Source organism: Rhinatrema bivittatum, chromosome 2 (genome assembly GCF_901001135.1).
Source record: "Rhinatrema bivittatum chromosome 2, aRhiBiv1.1, whole genome shotgun sequence".
Taxonomy (NCBI): Eukaryota; Metazoa; Chordata; class Amphibia; order Gymnophiona; family Rhinatrematidae; genus Rhinatrema; species Rhinatrema bivittatum.
Genome location: NC_042616.1, coordinates 377795553 through 377817633, shown reverse-complemented (window position 1 = coordinate 377817633; position 22081 = coordinate 377795553). Strand labels below are relative to the sequence as shown.

The 22081-nt window shown below is 45.2% G+C and overlaps 1 protein-coding gene across 3 annotated transcripts in view; it reads right to left on the bottom strand.

The window, feature by feature from the left end:
* ELP2 (elongator acetyltransferase complex subunit 2) overlaps positions 1 to 22081 on the bottom strand; it is a 751239-nt gene that overhangs the window by 709257 nt on the left and 19901 nt on the right. For all 3 annotated transcript variants that reach the window (XR_003854643.1, XR_003854644.1, XM_029589989.1), the window contains exon 2: positions 6159 to 6237. Coding sequence is in view for 1 of the 3 variants with exons in the window: in XM_029589989.1 (XP_029445849.1) it covers positions 6159 to 6237 (79 nt within the window). In the remaining 2 variants the exon portion in view is untranslated. The remainder of the gene's footprint in view (positions 1 to 6158; positions 6238 to 22081) is intronic.

Below are 22081 nucleotides of genomic sequence, written 5' to 3'. Positions count from 1 at the left end.
TTTTAATGAGTTCCTTAATGTCCTGTGTGAGTGGGGGGTATACTTGTGGGCTGCCCAGCTATCAAGAATGGGTGTCTGTGGGTCACATGTCTTATCCTACCTGAGCCCACTGTATCTCTCTTTTTTCGTGACTCCTGGTTTTTCTGTGGTAATGGGGAATTAATTCCTGAGTAATGTAATGTGAATGAAATTCTCTTTATTGAAGCTAATTCAGCTTTAACTTCAGCCAGCTCCTTTTTCAAGGAAGAGAGTTCTGCACAAATGGGACAAGCTCTAAGTTTACAGAAGCTTTCCCTCAGAATAAAGGCTCCACAATAGTTACATTGGACAGTCCTCATTTTGGTAAATTATTTGATTGTTAACACCTAAGGAAATACCAGTTTACTAATTTGTTGCCAATTATGAAGTTAGGCAGACTACATTAGAAAAACAAACCTAGGGGTGGAGTGGTTATTTGAGCCTCGGAGACCAGAGATTTAGAGAAAAGTTTTCTACCTTATCTTGTCTCGGAGCTTCCCAGTCTCTTGCCGGGCGGTCTCCGGCTGCGGGGGGAGAGGGGAATACCTTCACCGCCGCGCTCAGTCTTGCACCCGCTGCCTCTCAGCCACTCTCTTTTCAGGGGGCTAATTCCACACCGTGGTCGGCGATCGGACAGAGGCTGCCTCTCAGCCGCTCCCTGCACCGGGGGCTAAGTCCACACTGGGACCAAGCCTTACCTCTGAGGGATCTCGGAAATCACCTCAGGAATTCTTGACTGGGGGAGGGACCCTTAGGTATCACCGCAGGAGAGTGGGGCTCGTCTGTAGGTAAGATTCTTTCTTTTTTTCTTCTTTGAATTTGGAGTTTGGTTTTCTAATGCTGTGCAAGCGTGTGTGAAGTCCCAAACTGCTATGGAGACGGCAAAAACTAAGGATCAGAGCCTCGTGCATGGGTATACATAGTGCTGACGTCAGATTGAAATCTGACTCAGTCTCCAACTGCTATCAGGAGCACACTGTATCCATTGGTCCTAAGTCCATCTGCTACACGCTTGAAATTACTATTTAGCCCTACTCTCTATTTTCTATCTTTTAACCAGTTGGCAATCTACAATAGGACACAGTCACCTATCCCATGAGTTTCTAATTTCCTAAGAAATCTTTCATGAGGGATTTTGGCAAATACTTTCTGGAAATCCAGATACACTATATCAAGTGGCTCACCTTCATCCACGTTTATTTACGCCCTTAAAAAAAAGTAGCAAATCTGTGAGGCAAGACTTCCCTTCGCAAAATCCATGTTGGCTTTGTCTCTATAAACTATGCTTATCTATATGGTCAGCAATTTTGTTCTTTATGATAAGTTACTACCATTTTGCATGGCACAGATATCAGATTCATTGGTCTATAATTTCTGGGATCACCCCTTCATCCCTTTTTAAAAACTGGCATTAGATTGGCAACCCTCCAGTCTTCAGGTTGATGTCATTTATAGTTTACAAAATTTCCAATAGCAGGTCCGCAATTTCATTTCTCAGTTCTTTCAGCACTCTGGGATGTATACCATCTAGTCCAGGTGATTTGCTACTCTTTAGTTTGTCATAAGAACATAAGAACATAAGAAAATGCCATACTGGGGCAGACCAAGGGTCCATCAAGCCCAGCATCCCGTTTCCAACAGTGACCAATCCAGGCCATAAGAACCTGGCAAGTACCCAAAAGCTAAGTCTATTCCATGTTATCATTGCTTTTTTTTTTTTTTTTTTTTTTAATTCTTTATTTATCAATTTTTATTATACATTCAAACAAAGACTGCATAATTGAAATATCAATGAATAATTAACAAATAGACATATAAGATATTAATTAAGAAAAAGAAAATGAGAAAGTTTGTTAACCTTTTCATTCTTTTTTTCAAACAAATGGAGGGAGTTTAGTTCTAATATGGGAGAAAATTATCAGGAAATATATTTTAATACACAATTAGCATATCCTGAACCTTCTTTTCTTAACTGGCAGCTGGGGTAGAAGTAGACTGTCTCATCTGATTTAGAAATATCTTTAATTGGTCGGGAACAAAAAAGATAAATATATCATCTTGTCTTTTTACAATACACTTACAGGGGAATCGTAATTGAAATGAGAATCCTAATGATATTACATCCTGACGGTAGGCCAAAAAGGTTTTTCGTCTTGATTGGGTAGAGAAAGCTATATCTGGAAAAACTTTATTGGTTTTTGAAGATAGGAAATTGGAAATTTATTAAAGTATTTTTTCATTACTACATTAACATCAGCTATAGAATAAAAAGATACCAATAGCGTACCCCAACTTATTACATTATTTGAGGAGTCCTCTAAAAAGTTAGAGAGGTCACCCTGAAACAACTCTGTACCTGGTAAATCCCTTCTTACTGGGAGAAAATAGCAATTGTTAATTACAGGCGTTTGTTCCAGGGAGAATCCAAATTGCTCTACCAAAATTTTTTTCTAAGTAATTAAGGGCTCCTCACCAACAACTCTTGGGAAATTCAGAAATCTTAAATTAAGTTTCTTTGAACTATTTTCCAACATTTCAATTCGCCTAGTCATGGCTTCCCTATCTTTTACTACTGCCAAGTTGAACTCACAGAATTTCTTTTCTTGATTTTCCAGGTGCTTAATTCTATCATTAGTTTCTTTAAACTGGGATTGAGTTTTTAAAAAGTCTTGTTCATGCTTATTATATACCATATCAATTTTCCCTTCCAATGTCTTAATATTTATAGACATGGCTGCCCTCATTTCCCACAGCGTTTCCAGCGTCACCAATGCAGGGCGAGTCATGCTTCCTGCTGATTCAGAATTTGGTATAGGATTTTCTCCTCCAGTCCCTGGAGTTACCAATGGGGGGGCCCCATTTCCCCCTGTAGTGAATACAGGTGAGATTTGTATGGGTCTCTCTCCCTCTTCATCAGCATTTCCACTTCCAGATGGACCCAGCGTGGATTCTAAAGCCCTGTGTATTGGTGGTAGCCCTGTGTTAGGGCTAAGGGAGACACAAGGGGTCCTCCCTGACCCCTTGGCACACCAAAGTCTTCGGTATCCCTTACATTGGGTATAGGAGAGAGCATATAGTTGGTGATTTCTTGTTGAATAGCAGGTAGAGTCGCTAGCATAGGAAACACTCTGACTCTACCTTTACGTTTAGGAGGCATAATTAAATGCAATCAGAAAAATAAAAAACAAAAAACCCCAACTAATCTCTATTGTGCCAACAACAACTTAGAACAGATGACCCAGAGAGAGGAGTTTGAGAAATAGAGAGTCTTACTTGATCCGGAAACTCCGGCAATTCCGGCGAAGCCCGGCAAAGCCCGCTGATTGCGCACGCCCCTTTAGCGTGCGTGGCTTCAGCGCACGCCGGCTCTGCTGCGTGCCGCAGCAGGGCAGGTTTTGTAGCCACTTCCGGATCCGCCCCTCTCCAACGTCAGAGCCTGCAATCCGGTTCAGCTGGTCGGCAGGCAAGCCTGCTTCACAGCCAGCAGTGATGGTAAGTAAAAACGCTGCTAATCCGTTCCTCCTCTCTCTCCCCTCACGGAGTTAATGCAGCAGGGCAGGTTTTGTAGCCACTTCCGGATCCGCCCCTCTCCAACGTCAGAGCCTGCAATCCGGTTCAGCTGGTTGGTAGGCAAGCCTGCTTCACAGCCAGCAGTGATGGTAAGTAAAAACGCTGCTAATCCGTTCCTCCTCTCTCTCCCCTCCCCATGTTACCATTGCTAAAGGCAGTGGCTATTCTCTAAGTGAACTTAATAGCAGGTAATGGACTTCTCCTCCAAGAACTTATTCAATCCTTTTTTTAAACACAGCTATACTAACTGCACTAACCACATCCTCTGGCAACAAATTCCAGAGTTTAATTGTGCGTTGAGTAAAAAAGAACTTTCTCCGATTAGTTTTAAATGTGCCCCATGCTAACTTCATGGAGTGCTCCCTAGTCTTTCTACTATCCGAAAGAGTAAATAACCGATTCACATCTACCCGTTCTAGACCTCTCATGATTTTAAACACCTCTATCATATCCCCCCTCAGCCGTCTCTTCTCCAAGCTGAAAAGTCCTAACCTCTTTAGTCTTTCCTCATAGGGGAGCTGTTCCATTCCCCTTATCATTTTGGTAGCCCTTCTCTGTACCTTCTCCATCGCAATTATATCTTTTTTGAGATGCGGCGACCAGAATTGTACACAGTATTCAAGGTGCGGTCTCACCATGGAGCGATACAGAGGCATTTTGACATTTTCCATTTTATTCACCATTCCCTTTCTAATAATTCCCAACATTCTGTTTGCTTTTTTGACTGCCGCAGCACACTGTACTGACGATTTCAATGTGTTATCCACTATGACTCCTAGATCTCTTTCTTGGGTTGTAGCACCTAATATGGAACCCAACATTGTGTAATTATAGCATGGGTTATTTTTCCCTATATGCATCACCTTGCACTTATCCACATTAAATTTCATCTGCCATTTGGATGCCCAATTTTCCAGTCTCACAAGGTCTTCCTGCAATTTATCACAATCTGCTTGTGATTTAACTACTCTGAACAATTTTGTGTCATCTGCAAATTTGATTATCTCACTCGTCGTATTTCTTTCCAGATCATTTATAAATATATTGAAAAGTAAGGGTCCCAATACAGATCCCTGAGGCACTCCACTGTCCACTCCCTTCCATTGAGAAAATTGCCCATTTAATCCTACTCTGTTTCCTGTCTTTTAGCCAGTTTGCAATCCACGAAAGGACATCGCCACCTATCCCATGAATTTTTACTTTTCCTAGAAGCCTCTCATGAGGAACTTTGTCAAACGCCTTCTGAAAATCCAAGTATACTATATCTACCGGTTCACCTTTATCCACATGTTTATTAACTCCTTCAAAAAAGTGAAGCAGATTTGTGAGGCAAGACTTGCCCTGGGTAAAGCCATGCTGACTTTGTTCCATTAAACCATGTCTTTCTATATGTTCTGTGATTTTGATGTTTAGAACACTTTCCACTATTTTTCCTGGCACTGAAGTCAGGCTAACCGGTCTGTAGTTTCCCGGATCGCCCCTGGAGCCCTTTTTAAATATTGGGGTTACATTTGCTATCCTCGTCTTTAGGTACAATGGATGATTTTAATGATAAGTTACAAATTTTTACTAATAGGTCTGAAATTTCATTTTTTAGTTCCTTCAGAACTCTGGGGTGTATACCATCCGGTCCAGGTGATTTACTACTCTTCAGTTTGTCAATCAGGCAACCTCAATTTGCCGTAGTACATCTTCAGGCAACCTCAATTTGCCGTAGTATATCTTCCAGGTTCATTGAGATTTGTTTCAGTTCCTCTGATTCTGTTAATTTCCCTAATTTCTTTTAGCATTTCATTGTCTGTTAGTTTGTTCTGACCAGGTGGACCGTAATACAACCCCATTACTATTTTATTCCCTTTTTCACCTGGAATTTCTATCCATAAAGATTCAACATTGCATTTTGTTTCCTACACAACTTTTATCCTGTTTGACTCAATGCTCTCTTTAACATATAGTGCCCACCCTTCTACCAATTTGAGCCATCCTATCATTTCAATATAATTCGTACCCTGGTATCACAGTGTCCCATTGGTTATCCTCCTTCCACCAGGTCTCCGAGATGCCAATTATATCTACCATTTCATCCAATACTATACACTCTAACTCTCCCATCTTATTTTTTTTTTAGACTTCTAGCAATTGTATATAGACATTTCAAAGTATGTTTCTTTTTTCACCATGGCCAGGGAAGTTATCTCCACCTGAAGATTCTGCACTATTCTTTGCTATGACCATCATTAGCTCTAATGCTGAGAGTAAGGGTAGGCACCTTTTCATCCTAGATGACATCGCCAATATAGATTTGTCTTTGTAGAGGTTGCCTTGTAATTTTGCCTACATGTTTTTCAACAAAATCAGTACATAAAGGTACTCAACAACACTTAAGAGAAAATTTGTCTATTAAATGTTTGTCTATCAGATATTCCTGTATGCCAAATTTGATGACTTTTTGTCCCTTCTTCAGAGAGTTGGTTCGCTTATAGACAGACACAGATCCCTTTTATATAACTTTAACATTCTATGTGCTGGAAAACATAAAAAGACATTATTAAAAGCAGAAGAATACTTACTGCAGTCATTTTTCTGAATCCAATGTACACAATTAACTCTTCCTGTGTGGCCATTCAGAGTGGCATCCACTGTCTTTGTCTGTGGAAGACATTAATGAATACTAGTTACAAAAATCTCATATATACTCTAGCTTCCAAAAAGTAGTACAAGTATTTTTGTCCACTGAAAAGATATTACGGATGGCTGAAATAAACCAAGACAGGCTTAAAAAAAAAAACAAGGTGGAGGGACGGTGTGCAGGGAAGGCATTAATTTTGCTGAGGAATTCGAAAAAAGGCTAATGTATGGCCTATAATCTAATATCTGTAGCACTTCATACCCAACTTTTTGTTTGTCGACTTTTTTCCAGAGGAAAATTTACAGAGATACAGTTCCCACAATGGGAAGTGAGCCCTCTGAAACAGCAGTTGTAGGAGACAAAGGTAGTAATTAGCGAGGACACATCAGAGTGAGATAAAATTGAGGGAAAAACAGTCACCTTGCCAAGGAAAACCAGGTACGATCAAGCAGCTTAATGTGCCTCCTCTCAGGACACCATCTTGACTACAATCTTTTGCTTTAACTTGGTCACTTTCATTTGACCTGATGAAAGGAGTATAACTTCCAAAACCTAGTCACTATAGTTAGTTCAATAAAAAGCTATCACTTAATATTTTGTTTACTGATCTTTACTTCCTTGCATTCAAGTGGCCTAATGCATCATCCTATGCCATCCTGTCTGAAAGGCTCAAGCAAGCATGGCTTCTTATTCATTGTTCAACCCATACAGAGGTTTTGGGTCTATCATCACAGCCCCTCATCTGCATGCCCAACATGTTCTACCTAGTACAGTTAATCTCCATTTACTGTACATGGTAAATTTAGGCTCTGCTGACATGAACTGATATGAAGTGCTTTTTTGGGGGTTGTTTTTAACTGCTGCTTTTATTTCCTTCAACAACTCTGCAAATAAGTGCACATATACTGGACATATGGTAGAATATACAAAAGAAGGTTAAATTAGCACTTTGAAACCTGTGTGCCATGCTCATCATCAACATTTCAAAACTAGCTACTATAACTACATTTTTTTATATTTATTAATGTCAATAGTATTCAAGGCACAACAGAATACAGAAACATAATAGAAATCAATATAAAAAATATAAAGGAAAAAAATCAAAGTAAAACTTCCATAATCTAGCTCAACAAATCTACCAGAAAGGAGATTCAGAAATCAAGTAAAACTAGAAGAACTTTAAGGAAATTGCATAACATGAAAATCTGTAAACAATATGTCCCATCAATGGTCCAAAGTGGGAGCTGGGGAAGATGTTAATGAGTCCAAAAATGACTGCAATTGTTTGGGAGGGAAAAAAATGGATCATTGTTTATACTTGATTACACATTTGCAAGGATATCTTAACATAAATGTAGCATCTAATGCAATAGTCATGTGCTTAAAGCTAAAAAGCCTTTCCTCCTCTACTGGATTATTTTTTACAAGTCTGGAAAAATCCTAAACAGTCTGACCAAAGAAGAAAGTTTAAATTCCTAAAATAAAATCTGCATTACTAAGATCAATTTCTGTAACAAAGGAAACCAACAAAAGTGCTTTGCTCTATAAACTGAGGACCTGAATTTTCCATATAATTGGTCAAATTAAACAATTCTGAAAAAGACTAAATAATTTGATTTTGTGGAATACTACAAGTGGAAACTGGCAAAAAGTGCAGCTTACTAAGGAACTGAATCTGGCTCAAAATGTATTACTTCAAGAAAATATTGCCTTAATATCATTAGCAGTTAATTCTCTCATAACTTTAGGAAAGTTCAACATGCAGAGGTTTAAATGCCTGGATTGATTTACTAGAAAGTCTAACTTCCTGAAGAGATCATTTAGTGGTAGATTTTAAATGATGTGCGCATGCGGTTCCCAGCGCGCGCACATGGACGCACCAATTTTATAACATGATTGCGCCAGTGCGCGCATGTTATAAAATCGGGTGGCATCGCACACATGTGCGTCGGATTTTACAATCCGCACGTGCAAAGGGGGGGGGATTTTTGCAAAGTATGCATGGTGACGCAATCGGGCCTTCCCCAGTTCCCTCCGAGTCCGCTCCAAGTAAGCAGAAGTAATTTACGTGCACCGGTGCCAGTGCTTCCCCAGGACAGCGGCTAATGGCCGCTGTCCCAGCCGGCTTCCGTCCCATCCCTCCCCGCCCGCCCCTTTTTCAAGGCCCGGCATTTGTGCGCGTATCAGAACTTACACACATGGCCAGGCCCTTTTGAAAATGCGTGCAGCGCACACAGGGCCCAGCCACATGCATAAATACCAATTTTTACATGCACCAGGCTTTGAAAATTCAGTCGATAGTTCCTTGACAATAGCAACATTAAAAGCGTTAATACTTTGGATATCCTTCTCCACTGCCTGAATCTTGTCACTATGTTCTAGCAATTGGCCATTATGCTACAAAATCAAAAGGCTCCAACTTAGTAGACCGAGTCTATCCTGGCAACACAGGCATGCAGGGACTTTCCAAATCTATTTATAAAATTCTTATAGCCCACATATTCCACAACAATTCACAGCGACTTATAAAGCATACATAAATAAAGCTTAAAAAAATACAATTTACAAATGTATAACCTAGGGACTCGAGACCAGCAGTCCGCTCGATCGTATCCCCCCACCCTCTTTCCCTCTCTCCCTGTACAAAACACATGGACAACAATATGGCATTGAAATAAGGCCGCAGTTTATTAAAACACAACCCGAGCCTGCAACTTATACATAACACCAAAAGTTAAATTCCTCCCCCACCTCCTCCTCCCTCATGACCCTCTTCGCTTACCACCTCGTCCCAATGGTAAGCCTGCTTCAGCACCCCCCCCCCCCCACCACCACTTACCCCGCCATGACACCAGCGAGGGCAAGTTTGCGGCCTGAGCATCGCCCCCCCTCCCTTGCTCTTTAGGCCTTCCCGTGTAGCAGCCCCAAGCTACACGAGCATTCCCCCCCCCCCCCATGTCCTTCACAAATCAAGACAATACATTACAACTTATGGCTCAGGTTTTCCGCCACAAACAAAAGCAAACCTGTTTGCCTTTGTTCTCCCACTGCGGCCCACTACAATATTATTTGTTGCTTGAATCCTTCCTCCAGGGCATTATTAAATAAATCCATACCGATGTCAGAAAGATGCACCCCGTCGCCAAGAAATAAGCCCCTCAATGTCTCCCAAGACCAATTATGTCTTACCCAAAAACCACCCTGTTGAACTAACCATTTGCCTACTTGACGATTCAATTTCTTAACACCGTTATGCCATAAGGGTTCATCACGATGTTTAATCCGAATTATAACATCGGACCAACCCACTTTCGTACCCGGCATGCTATTTATAATAGCTGCCAAATCTTTTCGCATAATTGTCACTAGTTCCCTGCAGGTTAGCTTACCTATGTCATTTCCTCCCAAATCAATAATAAGCAACTTTGGAACACCCCATATTTGTGTTTTACCCAGGAGAAAAGCAAGCAACTCGTTCCAGTGCATCCCCCCTTTGCCGAACCAACGCACGATCCACTTGCTGGTTTTTAAATTCAAATTTTCGCCATAAGGCCTCTTTCACAGCGAACAAAAGAATGACCCATGACCCAGGCACATTCTCGATTAGACGCCACCCCTTCCGAGTCTGCAAAACAAAGAATTGCATTAGCCAAGTACACTGCATCCCCTCACTCCTATCACTCCAACCAACTACTTCCGTACATATGTCCGAAATGCTTCCGACTTCCAACGTCCCAACACCTGAATCCGATGCGCTGACCATCCCAACTCTGCCGCAGTCGTCGCCGCTCCAATCCTAAATGAATGCAGTGAGTATTTCCGCGTATCCCACCCTAAACTTTCAACAGCACGTTGTAACACTCGAGAAAATGTATTTATTTATTTTATTTATTTAAAAGTTTTTATGTACCGCGCCAAGGGTTAGTAGTCTATCCATCTAGGCGGTGCACATATTAAAACATACATAAATTCATAACAATACAACAAATTAAAATACAATGTAATTTCAATTCAGACTATAATAGATGACAGTAATTATAGCAGTATTAATGAGGTCATTGAGATATATTATAAGCGCAAGTGAATAAATACATTTTCAGTGCTTTTATAAATTCGTTGCGGTTTGCTTAAGTCGAATATTCAGGCATTGAGTTCCACAGTATAGGACCTGCAACTGAAAATGCTCGTTTTCTTGTTAATGCCAAGCTAGCTGATTTTATTGATGGAATTTCCAAAATGCATTTATCTATAGATCTGAGCTGTCTGTTAGGTTTATATAATCTCAGTATTGAGCATAGCAAAATTGAGTTAGGATTGTGTATGAAATTATGGATTGTGGACAATATTTTATATGTGATACAGAAAGATATTGGGAGCCAGTGTAAATTGTATAGTATAGGTGTAATATGGTCTCCTCGTGAAGCATTGTATAACATTCGAGCTGTTGCATTTTGAACAAGTTGTAGTGGCTGAAGTGTTGATATCGGTAAACCAAGATATAGCGCATTGCAATAGTCCAGTGTAGTAAGTATCAAAGATTGAGTGACTTGACGGAAATCATTTGGTAGCAGTAATAGTTTTATTATTTTCAGCATATGTATTTTGTAAAAAGATTTTTTAACTACTTCAGAAATGTTATTGGATAATGTTAATCGAGAGTCTATGATCATTCCTAAGTTTTTGGCGTGTGATTTAATAGGTATCAGGTTATTTTCAAAAGTGAAAGATTGTGGTGGTTGGTGAATTGATAAATGAATTCTGATAAATGGTTAGCGTAGAACCATCCTGGTGTATCAAGAAGCGCCCCCCCAATTTCAGGCCTTACCCTTACAAAAGCTTGCACATTCCTTACTGGACATGAGAGCTCATTATGGGCACGTATCAATGAAATCCAAGTTCCTTTTCCTTTTTGGTCTGTCTTAGATTTCCTAATGCGCATTGTCACTTGATGCTTGTAAACCCACACATCCTGAGCCAGCAAGCCGGATCCATCTCTGCATGCCTTAGATCTGGCAACAAGTTTGCTGATCCTTAGGGCTCCAAAAAATGCCAAAGAAAAAGCTAGTCTGAACAACAATATCTCGTATCCCGACCGACACACCTCGGTCAAATGCTCGACAATTCTTAACAAGTCGGTATATCGTATCAGCCTGCATTTATCCGGCCGCACTGCGTACCCTCGACTCCAACCTTCCAAAATGTTTCTCACTAAAAAAACTACTAGTCGGATTTCCCCAACCCCCCAGCTTCTGAAAAAAGGCGAATCCCGCTAATTGACAATGGACTGATGTTAAAGAATAACCAGCCCCTTTGGCCCATAAAATAAACCGGACCATATCACCTGCCCTCACCTCCCCCCCATTCCATCCCAAAGATATCAAAAAACGAGACACCGCTCCACTGCCCATCATGTAAGATCTCCATGTCGCTGGTGCCAGAGACTGACTGATCAAGTTCCACGTTTCATCAAGCCAAGTCGCCAAAGATGCTCTGGGAAATTCTCCCCCTCCGAACTCGCATGTGGTGCCTCTGCCCTGAAGACGTCCCACTTGAAACGAGAAAGATCATCCGCAATCAAGTTCAAGTTCCCCGTAACATGTCTTGCTCGTATGATTACATTCCATTTCAAACATAAAATGACCATCTCCCTCAACAAGGACGAAACTCTAGGGCACTTTGCAGCCTGTTTGTTCACAACTTGAACTACCCCTAAGTTGTCACACCACCAAACCACTTTCTTATTAGCCAACTCTGTGCCCCAAATGGTCAAAGCTACTATGATCGGGAAAAGCTCCAGGAATGTGATGTTCCTTGTTAACCCGTCATCTACCCACTGCTGAGGCCATTGCTCAGCGCACCATTGTCCCCGAAAATATACGCCAAAGCCAGTCACCCCAGCAGCATCGGAATGCAAGTCCAAGTCCTCATTTGAAATCTCTTCATCCTGCATCATGCAAACACCATTAAAAGAATTTAAGAAACCCTCCCATACCCCTAGCTCATTCCTAACTGCCTGCGTCACCCGAATAAAATGATGCCCTGCTCTGACACCCACTGTTCTGGCTGACAGTCTACGAATAATATTACCCAACATGAAAAATTAAGAGAGCCGATCAAAGATTGCATCTGCTTCAAAGTTATTTTCACTGATCCTGGACTAACCTAACCAAGTCCTTCAACTGAACATCCTTCTCATACGGTAACCTCGACACCATCTCTACAGAAACCAATTCAATTCCTAGAAATGTCAATTTGGTGGCAGGCCCTTCAGTTTTATCATGAGCAATTGGCACTCCGAAATACTTAGCCACCTCCAAGAAGCCATTTAACTTGACTCTGACAAACATCCGACTCACTAGGCCCCACGAACAAAAAATCATCTAAATAATGTAACGAATCCTTGCAATCATTATACCTCATCGTAGCCCAGTGAACAAAAGTGCTGAAGGCCTCAAATAAAGCGCATGAAATCGCACAACCCATGGGGAGACATCTATCGACAAAGTAACCCCCTTCAAAATAAAATCCCAGTAAAGAGAAACAAGACGGATGAATGGGTAGTAACCTGAATGCAGATTCAATGTCCGCTTTGGCTAGCAAAGCCCCAGGCCCCGCTCTGCGCACCAAAGCAATGGCTTCATCAAAAGAAGCATATATTTCACTGTACACTCGTTCCTGAGGATAAAGTCGTTAACAGCGTGATCAGCAATCATCCTCACAGCATTCATCCTTCTCAGCATTCACCCAGCGTGATCAGCAATCATCCTTCTCAGCATTCACCCAGCGTGATCAGCAATCATCCTTCTCAGCATTCACCCAGCATGATCAGCAATCAACCTTCTCAGCATTCACCCAGCGTGATCAGCAATCATCCTCACAGCATTCATCCTTCTCAGCATTCACCCAGCGCGATCAGCAATCATCCTCACAGCATTCATCCTTCTCAGCATTCACCCAGCGTGATCAGCAATCATCCTCACAGCATTCATCCTTCTCAGCATTCACCCAGCGCGATCAGCAATCATCCTCACAGCATTCATCCTTCTCAGCATTCACCCAGCGTGATCCAGCAGTAGTCAGCCATTCCAGCATCCACTAAACCTCCCTACGCAATCATCCAACTCACTCAAACTCTCAACCGATCGTCTCTAATACAAAAGTTCAGAATGACACCGAGATTTCCGATCCCGATTCTTCAACACAACCTCCTCACCACAGGAAAAACCACTATGCTACAAAGATCTCGCAACTACACAGCCCTTATCCCAATTATGATTTCACCTCTTACCCAATTACTAGGACTAACACTATTCTCCCTTACGCTATTCAAAAGAAAATTAGGTTCTTACCTTTTGCTAATTTTCGTTCCTGTAGTACCGAGGATCGGTCCAGACTCCTGGGTTTTGCCCCCCCTCTAGCAGATGGAGACAGAAGTTTACAAACAAAACTCCGCCTATATCTAGGCTGGTGCCACCTACAGTCTGGCAGTATTACGGAATGTCAAAGCAGCAGGACAACTTCCAACATATAAAACTTCAAATGCTTACAATTTTCTCCTCAAACTATGCAAAACTAAGCATAACTCCACCCAACTGGGTCCCGAACTCGAGGTAATAAACAACAATTCTTCCTGATTTTAGGTAACGCACACACAGACCACACATGCTCTCCCAGCAGAAAATCCCAACACTGGGCGGGACTCTGGACAGATCCTTGGTACTACAGGAACGAAAATTAGCAAAAGGTAAGAACCTAATTTTCTTTTCCCTGTACGTACCAGGATCAGTCCAGACTCCTGGGATGTACCAGAGCTTACCTTCCATAGGGTGGGAGCCGGAGAGGCCTGCTCTAAGCACCCCTTCTCCAATCGCCGTCGACCCTGGCGCTTTCACATCCAAACGATAGTGCCGGGCGAAAGTGTGGACCGACTTCCAGGTGGCTGCCCTACAGATCTCTTCTGTAGGAATATGATGGCATTCCGCCCAGGAAGCAGCCTGGGCGCGAGTAGAGTGGGCTCGCAGCCCCGCGGGCAACGACCTCCCCTGCAAAAGATACGCTGAACGAATGGTTTCTTTCAACCACCGCGCAATCGTAGTCTTGGAGGCCGCCTTACCCCGCCTTGAACCACCATAGATCACGAATAGGTGGTCGGATTCTCTAAAGGCATTTGGGACTTCCAAATACTGTAGCAGCGCGCAATGCACATCTAACTTACGAAGATCCTTAGCCATAGGATCCGAAGACTGCACCTGCCCAAAAGATGGCAACTCTACAGTCTGATTCACGTGGAACGAGGAAACCACCTTGGGTAAAAAAGACTGTACCGTTTGCAACGAGATTCCCGAATCCGAAATCTGTAAAAAAGGCTCTCGACACGACAGAGCCTGGAGCTCCGAAATCCGTCGCGCCGAGACCATGGCCACCAAGAACACCACCTTTAGAGTTAAATCCTTAAGCGTGCTCCTACGAAGGGGCTCAAAAGGTGCCGCACACAATGCTCTAAGGACCACATTTAAATTCAAGGACGGACAAGGCTGCCGAAACGGAGGCCGCAGCTGCCTCGCCCCCCGAAGAAAACGCACTACATCCGGGTGCGCCGCCAACGATGTGCCATGAATCCAACCTCTCAATGAGCCTAACGCCGCCACCTGCACCCGCAATGAACTACAGGAAAGACCTTTGGACAGTCCCTCCTGAAGAAAAAGAAGTACGTCCGTTATAGCCGCCCGGGTAGGCACCACCCCGTGCTCAATACACCAGGACTCAAAAACTCTCCACACTCGCACATACGACAGCGACGTAGACTTCTTCCGCGAGCGCAGTAGGGTAGATACCACCGTATCCGCGTAACCCTTGGCTCTCAACCGTCGCCTCTCAAAAGCCATGCCGCTAGACAAAAGCGATCCACCAGGTCGAAACAAAAGGGACCCTGGTGCAGGAGGTCCGGAACATACGGAAACCGGAGAGGTCCTTCGACCGCCAGATTCAGCAGGTCCGCGAACCACGGCCTCCTCGGCCATTCTGGGGCGACGACTATCACTTCCGCTGGATGCTTTTCGATGCGCCTTAGCACTCTTCCTATGAGTGGCCACGGAGGAAACACATAGAGTAAGACATCCGTCGGCCACGGCACTACCAGCGCATCTACGCCTTCCGCTGCTATCTCCCGACGGCGAGCAAAAAACCGGGGAGCTTTCGCATTCTTGAAGGTAGCCATCAGATCCATCGCCGGCGTGCCCCACCGAGCACAAATGAGTTGGAATGCTCCCTCCGCGAGCTCCCACTCTCCGGGATCTAGCCAATGGCGACTGAGAAAATCCGCCTGGACGTTTTCTACCCCGGCTATGTGGGAGGCCGCAATGCTGCTCAGATGGGACTCCGCCCAAACCATCAACGCCCGAGCTCCGGATGCTACCGGCTGACTCCTGGTTCCCCCCTGTCGATTGATATAAGCCACCGTAGTCGCGTTGTCCGACAGTATCCTCACTGACCGCCCGCGGATCAGCGGAAGGAACCTCAAAAGAGCCAGGCGCACCGCTCGAGTTTCCAACCGATTGATGGACCACGACGCCTCCCGGGCAGACCATTTCCCCTGTACTGACTGCCCGAGACAGACTGCCCCCCAACCGAGCAGGCTGGCGTCCGTGGTAACCACCGTTCATGATGGCGTTTCCAACGAAACTCCTCAACTCAAATTGTCCGGGCAGAGCCACCAAGGCAAACTGCCCCTGGCGTCCTGGGTCAGCGGCAATGGGAGGAAATATTCCTCCGATAGTGGGCGCCATCGGGAGAGCAATGCTGACTGTAAAGGACGCATATGAGCGAACGCCCATGGAACCAACTCCAGCGTAGAGTTCATAGACCCCAATACCTGCAAGTAATCCCACACTATCGGTACTGGCTTGCTTAACAACCGTCGAATCTGAGCTTGCAACTTGACCATACAATCCTTCGTGAGGGACACCGTGCCTTGACACGTGTCGAACAAAGCTCCCAAATATTCCAGGAACTGCGACGGCTCCAGATGGCTCTTGGCTTCGTTCACCACCCAGCCCAGGGAGTGTAGCAGCTGTAGCACCCTCTGGACCGCTAGGTGACAAAGCGCTTTCGACTTGGCCCGAATCAGCCAATCGTCCAAATACGGATGCACCAACAGTCCCTCTTCGCGGAGCCCCGCCGCTACCACCACCATAATCTTGGTGAACGTGCGAGGGGCCGTTGCTAGGCCAAACAGCAACGCCTGGAACTGGAAATGCTGTCCCAGCACCGCAAACCTGAGGAACTGTTGATGCTCCTGACGAATACCGATGTGAAGGTATGCTTCCGTGAGATCCAGGGAGGCTAGGAACTCCCCCTTCCTTACGGACGCGATCACCGAACGCAACGTTTCCATCCGAAACCGAGGGACCCGCAGACACTTGTTGACGCTTTTCAAATCCAGAATGGGACAAAACGTTCCTTCTTTCTTGGGTACCACGAAATAAATGGAATACCGGCCCTGCCGCAGCTGGTCGGGAGGGACCAGTACAATTGCCCCGAGATCGCGCAGTCGAGCTAAGGTCGATCGCACTGCTCTGCGCTTTTCTGAAAAACCGCAAGGCGACACTAGAAACCCCTGGGGTGGCTGGCGTGAAAAATCTAAGGCGTAGCCGCGTCTTATCACCTCTAGCACCCACTGATCCGACGTGATTCTGGTCCATTCCTCGTAAAACCGGCTTAACCTGCTGCCAATCTTGGGCACGACGGAATGGACCGGCCTCACATCATTGTGCTGGTTTCCCTGCCTGCACACCTTGACCGGCTCCCGGACGACCAAAACAGCACCCGCGAAAGGACTGAGAATAAGCTTGTTGACGAGTAGCACTGTGGCGAAAGGAAGAATTGGATCCTCGAGACGTTCTTGACCTGCGGCCGCCGCGAAACCGAGGACGAGAGGCCGGAGGCCCCCTATACCGCGGTCTATCCTCTGGCAACCGATGCACCTTATTCTCTCCTAACGATTCAATCAGGTCCTCCAATTCCTTGCCAAACAACAACTTCCCCTTAAAGGGTAAGGAACCCAACCGAGCCTTGGAGGTCCCATCCGCCGACCAATGATGGAGCCACAGCAGGCGTCGCGCAGCTACCGCTGACACCATCGTTCTGGCGGAGGTGCGCAAGAGATCATAAAATGCATCCGCACTATAGGCAATGACCGCTTCCAAACGACTTGCTTGCCGTACCTCATCAGAAGACAGGGACTCATTAGCCAACAGCTGCTGCGCCCAACGCAGACCAGCCCTCAGTGAAAAATTACTGCAAATGGCCGCCCGAATTCCGAGCGCCGAGACCTCAAAAATTTGCTTAAGTTGAACCTCCAACTTCCTATCCTGAACATCTTTAAGAGCAGTTCCGCCGGTTACCGGAATAGTGGTCTTCTTTGTTACCGCTGCCACCGCCGAATCTATCCTCGGCAAACGCAACAGCTCCAGAATGTCTTCTGGCAGGGGATATAACTTATCCATGGCCTTTGCTACTTTCAGCCCCAACTCCGGAGTATCCCACTCCTTAAATAACAAATCTGAGGCCGAGAAATGTAACGGAAAAGCCGAAGGTGGTCCCCGAAGACCTAACACGACGGGATCCGTCTGACCGAGCCGAGACTCAACCTGCGGGAGAGGAATCCCCAACTCCCCTAGGATTTCCGGAATGAGGGGCCCTAACTCGTCCTTCCGGAACAATCTGACCACTTTTGGATCATCCCACTCCGCTCCGTGCAGCGTACCGGAACCCTTGGCTCCCGGCTCCCTCAACCCCCCTCGGGGGTTGGGACGGGAACTCCGGATCCTCTGATTGCTCCTCCGGCTCCCCGGAGTCTGAAGAGGAGTCCTGATGACCCCCGTTCCCCTCGGGACCGCAGGGGCCTGGACCTCGGCGGGCCCACCGCCCCCGGACCGGACCTCAGCCTTTTCTCCCCCGTGGGGGTTATCTCTGAGGGTCCCTCCAAGGGTGGGGTCCCTTGGGCCCTTTTTCGAGCCATGCGGCGGGCCTTAAAGGCCTTGTGCATCAAGAGCACAAACCGCGAATTAAACGAATCTGGCGAGTCCTCCTCGTCACTGCCTTCCCCCGAGGAATTTTCCCCGGAGTCTCTGGGGACTGTGGGCCTGTCCCCCCCATGGAGTCCCCGCTGGGGGGACAAACACGACGGGTGAACCCGTTCCCCGCCTTCCTGTAGGCCCGCGTTTGCCTCGGCACCCCGAGGCAATAAAATGGCTGCCGTTCCCGCCAAAATCGCGCCTCCCGGGAGCGGCAAAGACGACCCCCCCCCGGAGAAGCAGCGGGTGCCGCGGCAGACCCGACCCGAGGCTTCCTATTTCCCTGGGTCCCTGACGCCTCCGACGATCCTCCCTCTCCTCCTCCCACGCAAGCGGAGCAAAGGCTGTCCCGTGACAGCCGCGCTGCCGTGGACCCGCAGGCCCGGCAAGCAGCTTGCCGCGGCATGGCCTGCTGCGCACAGTAGAGCAGGAGCCCGTGAAAGAAAAAACAAAAATCACCACGAACCCCCCCTCAAACCGCCGCGCAGAGCCGGCCCTGAACGAGAGAGAGAGAGAGAGAGAGAAAGTACAGCAGGAAAAACAGCACACAGGCACAAGACTTTTTTTTTTTTTTCTTTCAGTAAAAATCAAGAAAAACTGTACCTCGGATCCGGATTCAGCTGGGGGGAGTGAGCCGGTTTCCCCGGTATCACCCCCAGGACGGGTACGCCGGTACGTGGGGCTCCCCCACTCCTCGGCGGCCTCAACCAGGGGGAATGGTCCCCTCAGGACCTAACCGTCCCCTGGGTGGCGGGGATTGGGACCCGCAGGCAAGCCTCTGCGGTCTTTCCCCTACGCTAAACAAAACCTACCTTACTCTTTTTTTTTTTTTTTTTTTTTTAATTCTAGCACCTCTAAACTAGGTTCAATACAGACTGTAGGTTTTGCACCCTCTCCACCTGCTAGGAGATAGAAGAATACTGCCAGACTGTAGGTGGCACCAGCCTAGATATAGGCGGAAATTTGTTTGTAAACTTCTGTCTCCATCTGCTAGAGGGGGGGCAAAACCCAGGAGTCTGGACTGATCCTGGTACGTACAGGGAATGCTCAATCTCTCACTAAAAAATCCCTGATTCTCAATGACTATCTCTTAGACTCCAACCCAGACATTTGTGCCATAACAGAAACCTGGCTCAAACCAACGGATATTGCAATAATAAATCAACTCCCCACCCACCTCTACAACTTCTTCTCCCTCCCTCGTCTCAAAAAAAGGGGAGGGGGCATTCTTTTGGCAGCCCCAAATCTCCCTTCGAAATCCTCATTTCTCTACAGAAGACCCTGCTCGTCCGATGACCTCAACAGCCAGCTCGCTTCAGAGCTTCCTCACATTAACCTCTCTGACCCTAACTCAGCTATCCTCTCCTGGAGCAACATCACCGAGGCAGTAGCAAACAAACTATGTCCTCTTTCAGCAAAAAAACTAAACCCGAACCCACCAAAGAGACAACCATGGTTCACAAACAACCTCCATAAACTCAAACAGAGCCTAAGACACAAAGAAAGCAAATGGCGTAAGGCCCCCTGCCCCAGCACCTTAGCCGCCTACAAACTAGCTCTCCATCACTACAAGAACTCCACCCTAAGATTAAAAAGGGATTACTATGCTAGCAAGATCCATGACCTTGTATTTGATGCAAAAGCTCTTTTCGCTTACGTATCTAACCTGACACATATCAACACTCCAGATATTCCCATAGACCTAGCTCAATCCAAAGCTGAGGAATTGGCTATTTTCTTCCAAGACAAAATATCTAACCTGCTAAAGCGATTGACCCCCAGTAACACTTCTCTCACTAATGCTCTGCAGATACTAAACAAAGGAACCTCCTTTGAATCATTCGAACCCATCACAGCCTCTGAGATCCTTCTGTTACTTAAGAAAATGAAACCTTCCTCCCACCCCTTCGACCAAATACCTACAAAGCTCCTCCTTCTAATACCGGAAAAAATCTCCAAAACTCTGGCAGATATCATCAACTGCTCTTTATCCCAGGGACTATTTCCAGATGACCTTAAACTAGCTTCTCTAAAACCGCTCTTAAAGAAACCTAATCTAGACCCCAAGGACCCCAACAACTTTCGCCCGATTTCCAATCTTCCATTTATTGCCAAGATCATGGAAAAGCTGGTCAACACAACTCTCCAACTACATTGAAGATCACAAAATACTTTATCCCTCCCAATATGGGTTCCGTAAAGCTTTAAGCACGGAAACTCTACTCATATACCTGACAGACCATATCATCATGGGGCTAGACAAAGGCCAATCATTTCTACTTATTCTCTTAGATCTTTCGGCCGCATTTGATACCGTTAACCACTCCATCCTCCTCAATCAACTGGCAAACATAGGAATTTCAGGAACTGCACTATCATGGTTCAATACATTCCTCAGCAATAGAGGCTATAAGGTCAAAATCCATAATAAAGAATCTTCCCGCTATTCTTCATCTTTAGGAGTTCCTCAGGGCTCCTCCCTCTCCCCTACACTCTTTAATATTTACCTTCTTCCGCTTTGCCAACTGCTAACCCACTTGAAACTAACTCACTTCCTATACGCAGATGATGTGCAGATCTTGATCCCCATTAAAGAAACCATCACCAAAACTCTTGAATTTTGGGAAATCTGCCTTAAAGAAATCAATCTCCTCCTCACGAGTCTAAATCTGATATTAAATACGGCTAAGACGGAACTTCTTATCATCTCACCAGAAAATAGTAACCCCTCTCCGTGTCTTCCAACCAACCCACTTACCACCCAAACAAGGGACTTAGGAATAATTATCGACAACCGTCTTAACTTAAAATCCTTCATCAAACAAACTACAAAAGACGGATTCTATAAACTTCAGGTTCTGAAAAGAATCAAACCGCTCCTTCACGTGCGAGACTTCAGAACGGTCCTTCAAGCAGTTATCTTTTCTAAGATAGACTACTGCAATTCTATCTTACTAGGTCTCCCTTCCGCTTCCATTAAACCCCTTCAGATGCTCCAGAACTCAGCTGCGAGAATTCTGACTAACACCAGAAGAAGAGATCACATCTCTCCCACTCTCAAGAACTTACACTGGCTGCCAATACACTTTAGAATTATCCACAAATCCATCACTATCATCTATAAAGCTATCCATCACCATGCTATGCTTGATCTACAAATACCACTCAGACGACACACATCCACCAGACCCATCAGAGAAGCCAACAGAGGATCATTCCTCAATCCCCAAACCAAAACCACTCACCATTTAACTTTCAGAGACCGAGCCTTCTCCACAGCCGGACCTTCACTATGGAATTTTATTCCTCCGGATCTGAGACAAGAACCATGCCTACCTACTTTCAGAAAAAGGCTTAAGACTTGGCTATTTAAGCAAGCCTTCCCAGATCCCAATTGAATGACAGCAACATCTTATAAGAGACTTCACAATATAATGTAAATAGTTAATCCTAACTGCTCGGTTATCTTACTCTAATTCTCTCCCCAGTTATATGAACCTTGTTGTAATGTAACTTTATGAACTCTTTGCACTTGTTAATGTTCCGTTTTTTGTTCACACCCCCTTGTTATATGTAAACCGGCATGATGTGGTTTTTAATCACGAATGCCGGTATAGAAAAACTCTAAATAAATAATAAATAAATAAACAACAGATGATCCCTCAGGATGTGACAAATAAAGGATCAATCTAAACTTACCCGGCGCCTTTTTAGGAATAACCGCTAATGGTGATAAGTGCATCCTATTGAAAGGCCACACTGCAAATGACCCTACCACTCTCCCTAAACA